This window comes from Melozone crissalis, unplaced genomic scaffold (assembly GCF_028551555.1).
Source record: "Melozone crissalis strain CALT ecotype California unplaced genomic scaffold, PUWL_Pcris_2 ptg000004l_1, whole genome shotgun sequence".
Classification (NCBI taxonomy): domain Eukaryota; kingdom Metazoa; phylum Chordata; class Aves; order Passeriformes; family Passerellidae; genus Melozone; species Melozone crissalis.
Window position 1 is genome coordinate 3089913 of NW_026535782.1, and position 19233 is coordinate 3109145.

General features: G+C 38.3%; 1 protein-coding gene across 1 annotated transcript in view; it reads left to right on the forward strand.

Annotated features, from left to right (window-relative positions):
• SEMA3C (semaphorin 3C) overlaps nt 1–19233 on the forward strand; it is a 113603-nt gene that overhangs the window by 76947 nt on the left and 17423 nt on the right. The window contains exons 7-11 of the mRNA XM_054273814.1: nt 821–963; nt 2989–3103; nt 5229–5298; nt 7927–8071; nt 12766–12988. Coding sequence (XP_054129789.1) covers nt 821–963; nt 2989–3103; nt 5229–5298; nt 7927–8071; nt 12766–12988 — 696 coding nt within the window. The remainder of the gene's footprint in view (nt 1–820; nt 964–2988; nt 3104–5228; nt 5299–7926; nt 8072–12765; nt 12989–19233) is intronic.

Below are 19233 nucleotides of genomic sequence, written 5' to 3' on the forward strand. Positions count from 1 at the left end.
ACAGGTACTTGAAGGTAAAATTTATTTCCATGTTCTTTTAGAGCCAGAGTCATGACATTTGTTATATTAATTGAGAATAGACTTATGTGAACAGAAAAATGCTGCAGTCCAAAATTAATTTTTCGTCAGACATTCAACCTTTGTATCAGATTGTTCCAAACTTTGTACTGCACTTTAACTGAACAAGCAATCTTGCATGATCATTGAAAGGACACAGCCTTCATGCAAGGAGAAGGGCCACTTCTTCCTTCAGTCAAAGGAGGTATTCTGAGGGCTCCTGCACTGTCCATTATATGTTTGCTGTTAAGGTTATAAATTATTTTGTTCTCTCCCTAATTCTCCTTTGATACATTTGATTATGTTTACCAGCCTCTGATACAAATTCAAATACTGCTCAAGCATTTGCCTACCCTCCTTTCCTTTTCTGGGTTACACAAATTGTTTTCCTCTCTTATTTGTGAACTTTATTTGTTATATTGCTAAGCTCTTCCAGCTTTCTTTTATGTTTTGTCTCAATGAGCCTTTCCTTAGGTGCACCAGATAACACATTCTTCCTTCTTGCTTGATTCTTCCTTCTTCCTCAGAGTCTTTGGGTCTCTGCAGTAACCTATTACTATTGCTTCTGGACTGCTCCTCTAAAAATTTGCTGTAAAATAAAGTTTGAGGATGCAAGCACATATGGCTATCAGCATGGAGCCACTATTGTTGATATTTAGTATATTCAGCGCTTCTTGAAGCAGTCAGTAAATGTCAAATCATTCATTGCTTATACTGATACATCTTTTGGTTTCATCCTTTTGGTAATTTTTTTTCATTTCAGAGCCTATTTTTGTGGATGCTCATGTTATCCCAGATGGCACTGACCCCAATGATGCCAAAATCTACTTCTTCTTCAAAGAAAGACTCACAGACAACAGCGGCAGCACAAAGCAAATTCATTCAATGATTGCAAGAGTGTGCCCAGTAAGAATTATTTTGTTTACCAGGTTTCTGGGATAAGCTGCTAGTGTGACATGATAATCTAAAAGACTAAATGTTTGAAAAGCCTTTGATTTGACTAAATTTCCTGTTTCTGTGTCACCATTCATAATAAAGAAGAGCTGTTACTGAGCTCACAGCTAGGGTCTGAACAGGTTATGTATATCTAACTATGCATGTAAGAATATGGAAATGTAGAGGTTCAGGGATTTGTGTATTTCTCTGACTGAGTCAGAATAGTTACCAGTGTTGAGTTTTCAAACTTACTGTCCTTAGCACAAATAAGACACATTATTTTCTTAATAAAAATGAACTTTAGGCAGTGAAGGCTTTCACACATACACACTCAAAATAATTAAAGCACATCAGAAATATCAAGCTTTTAAACTGGTGGATTTAACTTTAAAATGCTGTTTTCATTTTTACAACATCTGTTCTTTCTGCTTGCTTGCATTGATGCATGTGTGAGCCTAACTTTAAAAATGTGCACAGGAAATTCAAATCCAGGAGTTATGGCTATTCCTGGGCAATAATTAATTTTTTTTCACAGCACTCCTCATTGTCTCTATTTCTTTTTTTTTTTTTTTGTATCTCTAATCAACTGTAGATGAAAAATGATTGAAGCAGCTATTAATATCTCTGGTGAAATAATTTTATTTTTTTTTTAATGAGAGAAAAATTATCAATGCACAATTGCTGCTAGCCTATTCATTCCTTCTTTTGGAATGCTTCAGGAAGTTCATTGTGAGTGTTTATACATTCCCTGTCTTTAATTTGGCTTTTCTTTAGAATTTGATGCTTTGTGATGTTGTTTTACCTGGATGTGAAGGTGTTTGTCCTTCTCTGGCAATATGCTGAGGAATATGATCTCTTTTATAATCTCCATTCTCTGTATTATAGTTAAAGTTCCTAAAGGCCTTTTTGGGTGTTTTGCAAGAAGACATTTCACACAATTACAGCTGTATTAGGTTTTCTACTGTTATGATGAAGCCCAAATGATTTTTGAAAGGCCTAAGCCTTTTTAGACTTACACTGAAGCCAGTGGCAGAATCCGAAGGCAAATTAAAAGAAATCTGAGCCAGTCATATTTATATACTTGTATACATACAATGTCATTGTATCCATGTATTAAGAATGGCAAAATATATTACCCTTTAAGACTGGCAAAATATATTACCCAGTGAAAAGATTCTTTATGAGTCACCCAAAATGTTGGATTAGCAACTCCAACAGCATCAGTGAAACATTTCCAGCACTTTATTGAAAGCCCATTTCAGTAGCTTCTACATTTTGGTTTTTCTCTTTCCTTGGGTGACATCATGTTGTGCAGTTTGGAGGACACTGCTCTTGTGTAAGTAATTCACCAGCACAGTTGGTCAGGATCTGTCACCTCAGGGCTGCATCACCTGGTTTGGCAGCTACAGTTGCCACCCTGAACCATGGAAAATTGGAAAGATCCATGAGTGAGCCATGTGACCAAGCCATCTCTGGACCAAGCTAGCAGGACTTGCAACAGTTCATAACTAGCTTGACCCACACTAGCCATCATTTCTGAATGCTGTTTAGAGCATCCACCTCATGTGCTAGTGTGGCTTACTAGGTCAGGTGCATCTATGCTGCTGTCAGGACTAGAAGAAACATCCCTGCATAGAACCATGAGACCTTTTAGAGATAGCATGGACTTTATCCTGGGTGTCAGTGAGTGATGCAGAGCTCCACAGTCACTTCCAGTCAGAACAGCATAGACTGCTGATGCACAAAAATCTACTGCCCAGCTCTCCAACCCTGCTAGCCCAGCAGAGAAAGTCCACTCAGAAAATTAGTTCTTGGTTTGTTCTGCATGTAGAATGCTTAGATGAGGGGATTTGGCTTAGGCCTATCTATTTTTAATATTAAATTTACCAGATAATTATCTAGATAATGAATTAACCTGAGAAAAATGTGGGAAAGCCCAGTAGAATGTTAGCTGTGTTTTATTTCCAATTTACTGAAAATAATGTTCATTTCCAGAATGACACAGGTGGTCAGCGCAGTCTCGTGAACAAGTGGACAACATTCTTGAAAGCAAGACTTGTGTGCTCAGTGATGGATGAAGATGGAACAGAAACATACTTTGATGAATTAGGTATCACAAAAAACATTCCTTAAAATTTCATCTAAATGCTGTGCCTTGTCGTATTTAATGACTGATTTTCATTCAGTTTCTTAGTCAGGTTGTTAACAGTGAAATCATAGCACAAAATTCCCCTTGCAGTTTTATGACAGCAGAAACAAAAAATTCTTCATAAGTCTCTCTGTGTAATTATAAGGTAATTAAGGTAATTAATCTTGACTGTGTAAAACAATGATGTATGTAAAGAATTAATTCTTGGAAGGAATCATCTAAGTGATTCTCTTACTATTTTGCTACTAGCTTGGATTACAATAAAGGGTTTTTAACATCCCTTTGAAACTGTTTCTTACAGCACTGTATAACATTCAGCTTTTTCATAATGCATTTTTTCTATTTTTTGATCACAGGGTAGAGTCCTCAGTTTGGTAATTCAAGATAATGCTAATAAATACTGTTAGTGATGCCAGCAATAGCACTATCCATAAAAAATATTTTTCAGGAATCATTCAGTCATACAAATTTTTGTTTCAACATGTGAATTACTGTAAATATTCAATGCATACAGCAATCACAAGAGGTTTCTTTTCATGAAGGAATTAATAGATGCATAGCTTGATACCTACATGCCAAACAACATTACCAGAAAGTTTCAAATTCTATGCTTTCTGTAGCTGAAATGCACAAAATTATAGTTCTAAATTCATGTATTTGAAGATTTGGTATGTGCTTTACTATAAATATAAATAATATATGCAGCTAATGTGCCCTGCACTGGGTCTGCATCTGGTTCTGATCTTCTCTCCATTGAATCCTCTCTCTTTTCTTGATTATTGTTCCTGATTCCCACCATAGCAAATGGGGGTTGGAGTCTTTTTGAGGTTATATATTTACAACTGTTTGGTGTATTTGCTTTAGTTCAAGGTTTCAATGGGACCTGACTGGGCCTAGGAGCACATCCTAACTTGCTCTAGCTCGGAATGTGCAAGGTGCTTGGAGGACTGATTTTCTGAGGTTTGCAGTGCCTCAGCACTGCCACAGCAGCTCATCTTTCAGAGCTGTGATTTACCAACCCCCTCCTCTTCAACAAAACAGTAGGATAACTGCTTTTAGTTTCTTGTATGACAATATGTAGGGCCATAGTGAATAGGAGACAATGCTCTCAGCATGGGCTCCCAGCACAGTTCCCTAGCAAAGAGGAAGAATATAGTCACAGCTGGAAATTCAGAAAATGGAGAGAGAGCAAACACATGCTTCTGTGTTCATGTATAATTCAGAAGAGTATGACACTTCCAGTTCTGCATGGTGGAGTCTTTTGCTTTTGACACATTGAAAAGAATATTTAAAAAATTCAGCGGGTTAAATGAAAGAGCCACATGAATTAATGGAAAGCTAAAGAACATATTCTGTGATAAAAAGCTCACACAGTTCAGTCTTTTTTGAGTTGTAAATTAATTTTAAGAGGTAGCATGATTATAGTGATTAAACACATTTGTAAGGAGAAACTGTCAGAGATTAAAGTAGTTTTCACTGAAGTGTAAAAAAAAATCAGCAGATCAGAGGTAATAGTGGGTAAATTCATTTCAGTGAGTAGGTACAGCTTTGCACAGTGCAGTCAATAAATCCCAACACAACAGGATGCAGGAGTTTTACATCTCTCACAGTCCTTACTGCAAAGCTGTCTGACATTCATATCATGTTGAAAATGCCCTAGTGAGGGCACTCCAGTGTGTTCTGGACGATAAAACACCTAATTTCCCTGTTTTTGATTACATCCATCTATGGGAGCTCTTTGTCTTTAACCTACTGCAACTTTAATGTTTTTCCTACTGCTTAACAACCTGCTGAAACAAGATACAACTGAGAAAAATGTGTGACATAGATCCTGAATGTATTTGAAAATGTTTGCCTTCTGTCTTCATAAGGCTAGAGGGCATGGAGTTAATTTCCAGATTTGTTTCTGAATGTTTAAATGCTAGATTTATACATTTATGATCTGTTCTTGTGGTTAAGCCTCCTTTTTCCCATTCAAGTCTGAGATAAAACTACAGTTGAGTTTAGAAGGAATAAAATCATCAATTAAACTGGAAAATAAGGTTTTTCTTACTATTCAAAATGTTTTTCTTTCTCTTTCTTACAGAGGATGTGTTTCTCCTAGAGACAGACAACCCCAGAACAACGCTCGTGTATGGAATTTTTACAACATCAAGGTAAACATGGAGATTTGAACAAAATTACCTGAACTGCTGAAATTTCTGTATGAAAGCTGAAACTGATATTTTGTGGGTGAGCCACAGCCACAGCAATTCTGTGTGTCTGCCGTGGCTGTGGTTTGCATGCAGGAGTCTCAGCATCATTGCTGTTGGTATCTATGTCAGAGCTGTGCTTCTTGGAGCAAACTGTTCCTGACATGCTGTCAGCTGCCACTGGGAAAGCATTTCCGTGGAGGGCCACTTGTCACTGCTCAGCCGTGGAAAGCTAAAATGACTTCACTGCAGTGAGCCCATGTGGCAGCTCAGAGCGCTTAACACCTCCTGAAGAACATCCAGCACCCTGAAGGATCAAACCAGGACATCTTACATGAATTCATACAAATCATTTCCAGTCTCTCAGCTGGCTGATGATCACAGAGATGGCAAATAAACATATTGGCTTCAGTTGGATACAAAAGGACAAGCTTGTGTGGCATCTGGTCACCTCCTTGCAGCTCCCTGTTTCCAGTCAGTTGTATTCACTTACTGTCTTCTTTAGAAAGTATTTACTGAGATCCCAAGGGTGGTGGAAGCACCTAGTTATGGCTTACTGTGCTGAAACTCTCCACAGAGATAGAGATGGAAGAATCTGTCAGTCTACCTTTATTTTTCTTATTTTTCCTCTTGCCCTCACTGCATAGTATTAACAAAGAGTAAAATTGGTTACTATCCCCTGATTTCTGATATGCTACCCTTTATTATTTAGCTGTTATGTCACGTTCAAAGAAGTCTTCTGGGGTTTTTTTTAATTTTAATTCCTTTAATTCCTTAATTTTAATTCCTTTTTAATATTATTAATTCCTTTAATGACAATTTTTTGTATAAAAGTCCTTTCCACTTCTTTTTCTCCAAGACTTTTTTCACTGGGATACAGGGGTCTGCTTACTCAAATGTGTAAATATGATAGGAGAATATGATTCTATGATATTTAATTGGGAAAAAAAAACCCCATTATATAAGTTGTAAACTTAGGTGCTATCTGTAATTCCTACATCACAAAAGGAGGAAGGGATGAGCTTATGTGTAGTAGAAAAACCACACTTATCATTAGGTTGTAGGTGACTGAACTGTAAATACTTCTGCCTAATTCTGGTATTTGTCAGTGGAAATAAGATTTGAATCACAGGAACATATAAGGTGACAAAAAAGAGAAACTCACTTTTTCCTGGCTCTCAAGCTGTTTTCTCTCTCTACTGCATTTTTTACACTTGGATTGGTCTATTCTTGCTTTATTTGTGTTCAGCTATAGGTTGAATATAATAAATACAGAAACCATAAGGATTTTTACTCCCTAATAGTTCCTGTGTCTTCATCTCTGTAGACTTCCAACTCATAACAGTAGCAAGAGAGAAACATCACAGGAAGTAATAACTACTAGTATTTTTATCTAAATCATACAAAAGGAAATAGATTAATACTGAGCTAAATTATTTTAGTGTCATAATATGCTGTAAATCTAACATAAAACATCTGGAAAGACTAAATGCATTTCTCAAAATCTATTAATACCTAGCAAAATTTACACAAATACTATAATCCATCTAAAAGGTTCATTCTGCTAATCCATATATAGCTGAGAGCAATGTGGATTTCACTTCTATTGTTTAGACACTTTGTGTAATGTTTTCAGGCTTTTTTCTGGAGTGTTTTTTCTTCTTCAATTGAAAACAGTTACTTGGATTGTCTTCATCCTACAGCTAACATTAGGCAGATTTTAGACTTGTCTGGAGTGTCTATTTTTTAAAAATAAATACCACAAAGCTTGCATGCAGCAAGAGGAAAAACGAGAGAGTTTTATCACTATAGTCAGCCTTAGTATCAATCTGGAAAATTTTCCCCTAGTGCCCTTCATCATCATGAGGTGATGGAGACCATTCAGGGCTTGTGCTACCTGGACCCATGGCTGAATCTGCAGTGGGAAGAACATGCCCACTTTTTCCTTAGCTGAATCCCTGGGTTCTCCTCAGGAAGCTTCAACCTTAGGGCTTCATAAGACCAGTTTTATGGATGGATTTGAGGACTGTATAGGAGTAATTCCTTTACAGCCACATCTTGTCCCCATTTTTTGCAAAACAAGCTGGAAACTGATTATAATAATCCAAACAATTGTAATTGCTCTGGATGTTTTGATTAATATTTTAGCCATGTATTTTAAGAGGCTCATGGAGATCTTGTGGTTAATATACTGGTAGGAGTTCTGGAAACCTGTGCTGAGCTTGGCAGTACAAAGTTTATAAAACTCCTGCCTCACTGAAGTCAGCAATATTTTTGCCATTGATTTAAGTGGAGCCAGATTATATTTCTTCTATATTTAGCATTAGGAAATCTTCCTTTTGCACCAGTAGGGTAGTGCCTGCCTCTCTCTTTTTTCAGTTCACTGTTCAGAAAGGTGCTAAGTCTTAAGAAGTAGTGGTGCATCTTGGGCTGCTAGATTAGTTGGTTTAAAATGTTTTAAATCCATATAAAAGCAATAAATTGTATACAATATTATGTTAGAGGTATCTTTCATCATTGGACCACAAAAAATTCTGGAAAAGCTGTAAAAAACTTGGTAGATTGCAATGCTAACTTTCTCTTGTCTTCCAGCTCCATATTCAAAGGCTCAGCTGTGTGTGTGTATCATCTGTCTGACATCCAGACTGTGTTCAATGGACCATTTGCACACAAAGAGGGCCCAAACCACCAGCTCATTCCATATCAGGGCAGAATTCCGTACCCACGACCTGGCACCGTAAGTGCAAAGATGTTTATTCAGTCTTGCCAATTGCTTGTCCTTGTTTAATGCATAAATAAATATTATTTACTCCAGGAGAAAAGTCTGTATGTGACTGTGACAGTTACAATTCAGGACTATTTTATTTGCTTTTCAGTTGCCTGCAAATCCAACTGCAAATCATGTCCCATCTGGATGTCTTCTAGAAAGAATTAAAAGTCATGTAAAATGTTAGTTGTTCTTTCTCTTTCTGCTTCATTAGGTGATAGTTCCCTTGTTTGCATGCACATTTCCATTTTGTGGGTACATTTGTGCAAAATGTAGCTAAATAAAGAAGCATGCAAAGACAGCATTGTTAGTGTGTTCCACAGCCTGGATCCAAATGTCTGTAGGTCTGTCTTGTGTCTCTGTGAATTTTCTTTAGTTTTCTAGAATCTTGCGCCTCTACTCAGATGCTTAGGAGATGTAGTAGGAGATATAGAGAACAAAGTTTCTGGGACTTGTCACTTGACTGAGTCATACCATGCCAAGTTCTGAATCTTAGAAGAGAGACCTAGAAATAAAAGCATTTTCTTGCTATGCAGTTCACCATCATCTTCCTTGTAAGAATGCTAAATTCTGTACACAATTAGAGCTAGCCCTGTTTCCAAGTTGTTTAAAAGTATCTCATTAAATGTTTAAACAAAACTATTGTTTCTTCTTACTTTTCAATTCATGATGTATACAAATTGCTGTTAATGCACTTTTTTCTTTATTTACTTATATACGAGTTGCTGTTAATGCACTTTTTCCTTTATTTACTTACCTTTTTTAACTATTCTTAATTTATATGTAGCAAAAATGTAACATCTGATACTTCAAGCTTTAATGAAGAATGTGTGAACTTTCTCTAGAATGATCTCTGAATCCATATTTGCTAAATGAAGTATGGTTGTGTGGGTGTGTGTTGACTCCTATGAAGTCTTACAGTTTCTCAAGTATCAGAACAAAATAAATATGCAGAGAATCATAAATTATTTCTCAACAATATGGTTATATTTTTTTAGATTAACACTTTGGTGCTTTTCCATTCATCACAGGAAATTAAATTTTATTTTAATTTTGCCAGTCCCCATGGGAACCTTTAACCATATCACTATTTCAGTCTGATTTGTCTTTATGCTGCAAAATCTTGTTCTTTTTCTTTCTTTCTCTCTCATACATAGAATAGCTCAGATACATGGAATAGCTCTCCCTGTTCACACAATCCCTGTTCACACAATTCTTCGTGACATTTTAATGCATTTGCTGCTGGCTATAAGAGTTCGGACTTTACATTCCCAGATCTCTAGAATTAACTAATCAATACTTGACATTCCACTAAGGTCTAATGCTAGCATTAGTCTTTCCTTGCAATTAATTAGTATTGTTCTAATCTCAAGAGTGCACTGAGGCTTTAGAAAAAAGACCCATTTAAACATGAAGTTTCACACTCTTGTGATTAGTCACATTTCAGTTTCTTGCTGCTTCAGAGTGTTTTGTTTGTATGTCTTTCCTCAACCACTGCCATGTTTATTTTGGTTCACCTCATGGAGGCTTCTGAGGTATTCCAGATTGGCCTAAAGAAATTGGGCAAGACAACAGAAAGGAGAAAAAAAATCAGATATGGATTTAACATGGTGACAGCAATTATGTACACTTTCCAGATGTGCCGATGAGCTCTGAATTGGAAGATAAATTCTTAGATCATAGCTCATAGAGATTCCTTTAGATGACCGTTGCTCAATGCTCAATTTTGGATCACTGGCTTTTGTGTTTCCTCATGATTCAGCCACAACAGAGTATCCCTAAGTCATATTTTCTAAGATGAAATTTCTTTGGCGTTGCTTTTATTTCACTGCCAAAAAAAATTCCGCTTTTCAATGTGTGCCACAAACTTTATTTTTCACTTATACCAAATCGGGACATGGGGATTTTTCACTGCTGAGAATTTGTGCTCAAAGAGTTAAAATGATTAGCCAAGTTTGCAGTCTGTGGGGCTTGATCTTCTTTTCTCTGGAATGTACTTTTTTTGTAACTTCTGGGATGCTGGGCTAGACAGGGGTGCCTTTTTATATGACATGGAAAGTCCTACTTTGCAGTTTCCTAAAGAGATATTCATACTAAACCTCTGGGTAGAAGTGAAAGTTCATCATGTTGCAGGACACTGGATAAACAATGGAAAGGCTTCAGTGTAGCTTCAGTAGGATTAAATGAAGCAATACGTTCTTTTGGCCATGATCAACTCAGCAGTGTTTGGCTGGCCTTCACTAAATACCAGTGGTTTCTTATTTCTCCACAAGCAAAACTTACTTATGGAAAAAGAAATACATAATTGGCAGCTTGCTACTAAACTCAGTGATGTTTGAGGGTAGTTTCCATTTTTCAGAGTTTACAGAAGTAGTTTTTGTACCTACAGCATATTGGAGAATATGCTGTAAATTAAAGAATTCTGATAATCAGGTGTGACAAGTTGTGTAGACAAGTTCTTGAATAAGCTGTGAAGGATGCCTATTCAATCCCTGCTGGAAAGGGAGAGCTTATGGGTTTCTTCAATATCATCTTTTTCTTGTCAGTGGTTTAGCAAAAGAATTAATTGATTAAACATGTTTGTTAAAGCTTTGCTCGGAACAATGATATCATGTAAGTTTTTAGGGTCATGCTGGTGTGAATCATAGCACAGACATTTTTGCAATAAGTCACAGACAAAAGTCTTATGACTCCAACTCAATAATGGAAGGGTTGAAAGTATCAGAGAAAGACTTCTAATTGAGCTATGTGAGACAGGAAAGTTTAAGTTGAACTGTTTGTGAAACAGAATCCCTCTTGAAAGGAACTGAGGTCTGGCAGAGCACTACCAAGTAGAATAATATTGCTAATGATGAATGCAGTTCTTTTTTAGGCATTTATTGCTAATCTTAACAGATACTTCCATACATTTTCTGGAATGTGGATGAATATGCCAGAGAGGATAGAGCAAGCAAGATAATAAGAATTGAACTTTGTGAGCAATCCTGGAGCATTAACATAGAGCATGGTTTCTAATGCGAGCCAAAACAAAACCCTTAGGATAAATATGAGCCCAGAAAAATAAATCAGCAGGGGTGTCAGATGAGAGAAACAACCCATGTCTGATCTGAGTTCTGGTTCTTCTTCCTGGAGGGCACTGATGCCGGAGCAATTTCTTTTGAAGAGCTCCTACCAGAGCTGTTCTGCTTTGTATAAATAATTAACTCCCGATTGAGCCAGAAGATGACTCTAAAGCCTGTGACTAGGCTGAAGTCCCCTCTCTCATTGTTTCCTGGTATGCCCAATGAATACTTTATTGGGTGCACAATATGGAACAGCCTTTAGCAGTGAGGGTAGAACAGGCACTCCTGCCTGTGGTTACGGGGATGCCCTGGGAGGTGAAAACCCAAATTCTAACACTGCAGCTCATCAGGTGGCTTGGACACATGACTCACATATCCCCAGAGAGATTCCATCTCAGAATATGATTCATTTTGTGTTATTTTAGCCATCTAAAAGCAGGGTGTTCAGTCTGAATTACTGACTACAGAGGAAACCTAAGAATAAATGACTGACTTTAAGAGAGTAGGAGTCAGGTGAGGTAAATCTCTCCCTAAGCTACTGGCTATTTTGTGTCTGTGGTTTTGACCAGAAATTCCATCTTAGATGTAAGAACGGCCCTCATCAAAATAAACAAATTTCCTTCAAGTGCTTTTTATTGAACAAATCATTTTCCAGTTGGAAAAATACTGTGTTGAAACACTTCTGAATATCTCCAGTACTCTGAGGAGAGTTTCACAGCTCAGAAATACAGTAAGGGGAAAAAATGGAAGCTCAAGAGCAGCAATAAGAAGTGAGATACTGGTAGCTGAGAGAAAAACCCAAGTAAATTAGCATAAGTACATGGCGGACTTTGTACCAATTACTGACATAGCTCTGATTTCTTCACAGTTTCTTTTTAGTTTCAAACTCAGTAAAGAGTTGAGTTTTCTAAGATGGCTTTTATTTTCTCATGAGGCTCAAAATGCCTCAGGGATGATTATTTGGATGGTTCTTCATGATATTTAAAGAAGCATCCAAAGTATTCATGGACTTCAGATACTTCTAAGGCATAGGGGAATGTATAGACAACCTTTTCAGATATAAATAAGTTGTTATGGGACTCCCTCATCAACTCCATCTTGTTTCTCTTTCAAATGAAGATGAGTTGCGGGCCCTTTCATCATCTTATAATCAACAAAATGACAAGAGGAATATTGGCCAAATTGCAATTAAGTATCAGATTTTGTTTTCTGCCTTTGAACTAATTCTGTGAAAAAAACAGATGCAAAAGTTTGGTATCTTCCCGTCCCAACCTCTTGGATTTTTTTTTCAACAGGCAGTTCAGAATCATAAAACATGTAGAAATAGGCTCAGAAGTACAGATCTTTGCCATCAAGCTGGATTTTGAAAGTGCAAAACTACAGTTTGGTTTGTTTTATCAGAAGTGATGAGAGTTCAAAGTGTAGCTATTCAACACTTCATTCCCCTTACTGGAATATAGTACGTTTTGGCCCAAGTCTGAAGCACTTTTTTGGGGAATTTCCTTTGTCAACTCTCTGTCCATATTTGTAAATGATCTGGAGATGAAAACTCTCTGAAATGTGATAAGTAGTGTTCATCATTACTGTGCATGTTTCTTGCAGTGTCCAGGAGGAGCCTTCACGCCCAATGTGCGGACAACCAAAGAGTTTCCAGACGATGTTGTGACCTTCATTAGGAACCACCCTTTGATGTTTAATCCCATTTACCCAATACACAAGAGGCCATTAATCATCAGGATAGGAGCTGACTACAAGTACACAAAGATTGCTGTGGATCGAGTGAATGCTGCTGATGGGAGATACCACGTCCTGTTTCTTGGAACAGGTAAGACAAATTTGGCAGCATTCATTTTCCTCTGTTGCAGTGTTGCAATCAACTCTGATTTTTACAATTTATAGCTTTCAGAAATATTTGTTTAAATGTTTGCAATCTACAGAAATGTTATAAAAATCCATTAATCCTCTTTACTTTCTGTGTATTTTTCTTTTTGCTATAGACATCATTATGTGCAAGTGGTACAATGTATTGATCTTAATTTTGAGACAAAAACAACACTGGTATATATTTTATTGGATCCCTCTTGAGTGTGATTGTCTGCAATATGATTCAACATTAGATTTTGATAATCTGTAATGTAAGAAAAAAATAACAAAATCTAGCTTTATCATTTTTTTATACTCTCATCATCATTATTTAATATATGCTGTGTAAGCTACTTCTGAAGGAAAGCACAATCTGATCAAGATGTTGCAAAGGCAGAAACAACTCTTCCAGAAAACAGTAGTAATATGGAAGTACTTAGCAGAGAAAAAGAAACAAATGGTTGCAGTCCTAGCAGTAGTGGACACAGAGAACTTGGTCCAAGTATTCCAAAACAATTTCTGTCTAATATTATGTATATTTTGTTTTTTACTTACATCAAATTTGAATCTGGTGGTATGTGTCTGAAGTCTGCAGGGAACAGGTTAAATGATTCTTGTACTGATCAATTTAGATTTTTTTTAAATATTCTGGCATGAATCACACCCTTTAGATTGAAGCAGGCAGGTAGAGTGGTACTCTGACAAGACCCTAGGACTCACTCACATCTAGAACTCCCACTGGTTTAACAGGGCATTAGAGGTCAATAGGCACAAAGGCTAATCTTTTTTACTTTTTTTACTTTCAAGTAGAACAAAGGAAAAGAACTCTAGGAGAACAAATATATGTCTGAACATCAGAAAATGATTACAGAGATGACTTGCATTGCTTTTGTGGTTCACATGTTATTGGGGCCCTGATTGTTTTCTGCTTGTAGAATAGCTGTGTCTGCCAACAAACTCACATGGGGATGGGAATAACCATATTGTTGTGTTGCATTTAGGAAGCGGGTGCTAAAAAAGCTGTTAAGAATTTCAGGCTTCTATGGGGAAAGGATTAAAAGTAATTCTCTTCACTCTACTTAGAAAAACCTCTTCAGCAGGTTGCCTGTGTGCCAAAGGAGGCCAAGTGCACACTGTGCTGTGTGTGCAGAGGTGTATCCAGCAAACAGGTTGATAGAAAAGATTTTTTTCCTGTATTTGGCTCCTGTTTTGGGTACTGTGCCCAGCTGAGGGCTCACCAGTATAAAGAAAACATTGACCTAATGGAGCAAGATCACTTGAGGGACGGTATGATGTGATGTTTGAGAAAAAGCTGAAAAATGGGTTTATCAGGGAAAGCTAAGGAGAGACCCTAATGCTGTTGACAGCTATCAAATGGGTGGGTACAACTACCTAGTGGGGAAAAAACAGATGGGGACTCTTCTCAAGGTGCTCAGTGCCAAGGTGAGGGATTTCACACAAGTTGCAGCGTGGGACAGTGCTAATAGATATAGAGGAAAAAGCTTTTGCCATCACCATGATCAAACAGTGGAAAAAGGATCCAGAGAGGTTATGAATTCTCCATCTTCAGAGACTCAAAACATTCAAAATCCAACAAACACAGCATTGAGCAGCCTGCTGTAGTAGGACTTGCTTTGAGTGTGGGACTGCACCAGATGTCTTCTACAGGCTACAGGTTTCTGCAGTTCAGTGAAAGGAAAACAAAAGCACTTAATTCATTAGTTTAGTTATGGATGGAGAAAATTAAAAGGACTAAAGCCCAGCAAGAACTCAATCTGGTTACTGCTGTAAAAGGCAATAAAAATGTTTCTATAAATAAATTAGCAGTAAAAAGAGAGTTAAGGAGAATTTCCATCCTTTACTGGAAACAGTGAAAAGGCTGAAGTACTTAATGCCTTCTTTGCCTCAGTCTTTAGCAGCAAGTCCAGTTCTGCAGGCTCCCAGCCCTTGAGTTGGAAGACAGGAATAAGAAGCAGAATGAAGCTTCCATGACGCAAGGAGAAGTGGTCAGTGACCTGCTACACCCCTTAGACGCACAGGAGTCCTTGGGGCTGGATGGGATCCACCCAAGGATACTGAGGGACCTGGCAGAGTGTTCTCCAAGCCACTTTCCATCGTTTAGCAGCAGTCCTGGCAAACTGGGGAGGACCAGCTGATTGGAAGTTATGTGATGCCCATCCACAAGGAGAGCCACAAGGAGGATGTGGGGAACTACAGGCCTGCCAAGCTGACCTCATGGCTGGGGAAACTTGTGGAGCAGATCATCTTGAGTGCCATCACATGGCGGGTGCAGGACAACCAGGGGCCAGACCCAGCCAGCAGGGGTTTGTGAAAGGCAGGTCCTGCCTGACCAGCCTGAGCTCCTTCTGTCACTGAGTGACTCACACAGGGGGTGAGGGAAAGGCTCTGGGTGTTGTTTACCTGGACTTCAGCAAAGCCTTTGACAGCCTTTCCCACAGCATTCTCCTGGAGAAACCAGCTGGTCATGGCCTGGGTGGGAGCACTGCTCACTGGGATAAACTGGCTGACAGCTGGGCCCAGAGAGGGGTGGTGAATGGAGTTACATCCAGCTGGTGGCTGGTCCCAGATGGTGTTCCTTCAGGTCTTTCCCAGCCTAAAGAATTCTATGATTCCATGTTTTTCCCCCAAACCTTTACCAAGTGTCCGTCTGATGCCGAGTGAATGTTTAGTATGTGATAAGGCATAGTCAAGGCAATGAATTATTCAGAGAATTTAGTAAGTTTTTAATCTGGATATTTTTGTTTTCTTGACTGGAAACTGATAAATGAGTTTTAGGGTATTCTTGACTCTCTCCTATCTGCAGCTGTTGGAAAATACTAAACCTAATTAGGACAGAGTTTTCTACAAGGTGGGTTCTTCCTCTCCTTTCCCTCTCCCCACCACTAACATAAACCCACATTTTCTCTTTAGTTTAATTAATGCAGATACAATTTTTGACTTTGTGAGCTGTTAGGATATTTTTTTTTTTCTCCTTTCCTGCAGAAGTCTTCTACTATAGAAATATCAGAAGTGTTGATAGAGAGCATCCTGCTCTTGTTACACAACTGCAGAAGAAAACTTGGTAAAAGAGAAGTTTTACTTTACTATTAATTTTCTTCCTTGACTAGTAGGCTAGTACAACTCTTTCAAATGAACATTTTATTTTTTTTTCCAATGTATTGTGGTGCTTAGTGGAAAAGACTGAGACATAAGTTCCCAGACCATATAAATTGCTAATGTAGCAGTGATAGTTAAAGCTGGAAAACTATTGAAAAGCTGAAATGTCCTTGAAATCACAATTTGGTAGTAAGCATTTTAATAACTCTGGAAGAGGTAAACATAGGTAATTTCATTTTATCCTTTGATGACCATCTGACTCTTTGTAGGTGATGAATGTGGCCTCGTACACACACGTGATCTGTTAAAAACTGAACATAGCTCACGTTGTTCTTATGTTAATCTCCTCTGTGTACCAGCACAGGACCCATCATGGATCAGACACAGAAAGTGCAGCTCTTGATACTATATATTCATTGCTTTATCTTCTTCATTACACTGGAGACAAGGATCATTTTCTGCTTTCTAGTGAGATGGAGGGCAGGCATTATTCTTCCTGAGCAGGGCACAGGACATTCATACCTTCCAAGGTCTTCCTCCAAGGAAATCGTTGCAATGCAAGTTACTGCATTTCCCAGCCCTTTAAAATAAAAGTGATCAAGTTTCAGCCACTGAGAGGAGAAACTTGTTTTCTTTATTCTCTGCTTTCTGTGAGACTCAGGAGGATTTGATAGAGATATTAAGTGTCAAAAGGAATGCAGAGGGGATTTGCTTTGGTGTCAGTTCATCCCAGCAAATGCAAAAACCACATTGTATAGGAGAATTTCTTGTTATAATTTCCTAGGGAGCCTGGAGCCCCACAGCCCGAGACAATGGGTCTTGACACCTGGTGACAATTACATTCAGCTCAAATGATGAGTTACTGCTGCTGAACTGAGATGTTTCCAGCCATGTCTGTCACTGTCAGTGACCTGTCTCATGCTTGAAATCGGAGTGTTTTATGTCCTGCCAGATGCAAAGCACACAAAATGTTTATCTTTGCCTCTCTTCCTCCTCTATAGCCTTAGTAATAAATCAGTTCCTGAATGCAAGTGAGGAATAACAGAAGTACAGAGCTCCAACAGCCCCAGTGGTTTCCATCATGTAGCCATGGCACAGGAGGGCATAGGCAGCTCTGTAATTTTTTCACCTTGGTGTGAACTAAATGTAGTGTTCCCTTTGCTCCCCCAGACAGAAGTGCTGTGCTCACTCTGGGGCTGCTCCAGACCCAGAATTAATGCACTGGTTTTTGTCCCTTGCTTACCTGCATAGCAAACAAAATAAATCCAGGAACAGACATCGTTCATGTGGCATTCCATGCTTTTCAAACTATTACAATCTCCCATTTTTCCTCTGATTTTAAACACGAAGACTCTCAAAGCTTCTTAGATTTGTTTGGTCTCCACTAAGGGATCTCTCCACCCCTGACTGGCGTGAGCTGACTTGGAGTAAGGAGCAAGTCTGGACTGGTAGAGAGCAGTGCTGCAACAGAAGAGTGTTATCTACCTACCTTGTCTTCCCAAACAGAAACCCAAGAGATAATTTACTTGGAAAGAATATAATCACTCATTTGCATATTTGACTAGAGTAATTCTGATGGTATTTTTTCCCTATGCAATGAGAAATAACATATTCAGTTCAAGAATTTGGGATTAGAGTTCTGTTTCAATTATTTCATTTCTGTGATGGGGCAGGACTCAGTTCTGAATTTTTTTGATTCACCCTAGAGTTCTACTGTAATTTGTTTACTCCTTTCAGCTATATCTAAAGAACCTGAGCTTTCAAAATTTTGTGTTCATCCTTTGGTAGATTGTTTTCTAGCTGAGTTTTAAGACAGCAGTAAAACACCATGAGAACATATTTGTGAGATTAATATTCATTTATTAAGCATGCCACCTACTGCTTGCAGCACGAAAGCCTTTGGTCAAAGTACACACAGATTGCACAACCAAAAGATTATTCATGGGGGTTTTTTTATTGCTCCTGGTGTTACTAAAATATTTAAATGTCTGGGTCAGACTTTGGTACATTAAACAGCTATGGACACCAATGGGATTTTTTTCAGCTTCTTGCTATCAAGATGTGATATGTTTTTCTGGAAAGAGATCTAAGTTACTGTCATAAAAAGACCCTACAGACTTCAATGTGGCCTATTGAGATGATTAATGTCAGCCACATGCATCTGATGTGGCATGAGGCTGATCAATGTTTCTCATTATCTTTTCTCCTCTGATGAAACATTTGTTTTCAAAGTCTAGATGCATTAAGTGCTTCCAGAGCATAAGTTTGTAATACTCATTTTCATGGTGTTGTATGATGGCTGTCTTTTTGGAAAACTCACCCTTGCTGACAACAGTAGCCTCCAGTAATGCCATAGCCAAATCATCTACAGATTCTAACCGAGAGATAATCTGGTCAAAAGAGCAAGTTTGCCTCCCATAGTTTTCCTGGCTGCAGCTTTGTGACTGTGAGCTTGGGGAGATGATGTTACACAACAGTGGCACAACAGGCGTCAGACACAATTTCCTTCTTCCTCGTGGTCATAGTGCCTGAGTCATTCATAACCTTTTGTTGACCTGTTCATCCAAAGCTTTTTCACAGGCTTTTAAGGTGATATGTAAGTTAAGAGGGCATGCCTCTACCTGCTTCATTTCCCCTGTTCAGGTTTTATTTCAAGCAAGCTCACACTGTGTCCCAAAAGATTGACTGAGCTGGGGCTGTACAAAAACTTCACCCTCAAGTGTGAGCATTTGTATCTGTCTTTTTGTTCTTTGATGCAGCTTGAATTTTATGAAGTTTCACAGAGATATTATGAGCTGGAAAAAAATCGCCCCCATTTGACAGATGAGCGAGCTGAGCACAGAGAGGTTAGTGGCCATGGTGGGAGCTCTGAGTTACAGCAGACAGAGTGTGGGAACGTGGCTGTCAGCCCTGGCTGCTAACCTGCCACCCTCTCAGGTGCTCTGCTGAGCCTCAGCGTTTTCTCAAACAGACAGATTTCAAACATTCTATGAACTTTTTGCTTTCTTTTTGCTTTGTAAGGTTATTTGTATGCATCAGGTTCAACTCAGATAAGAGGCCAGAAATTATTAGCTGCCATTAGGCTGACAG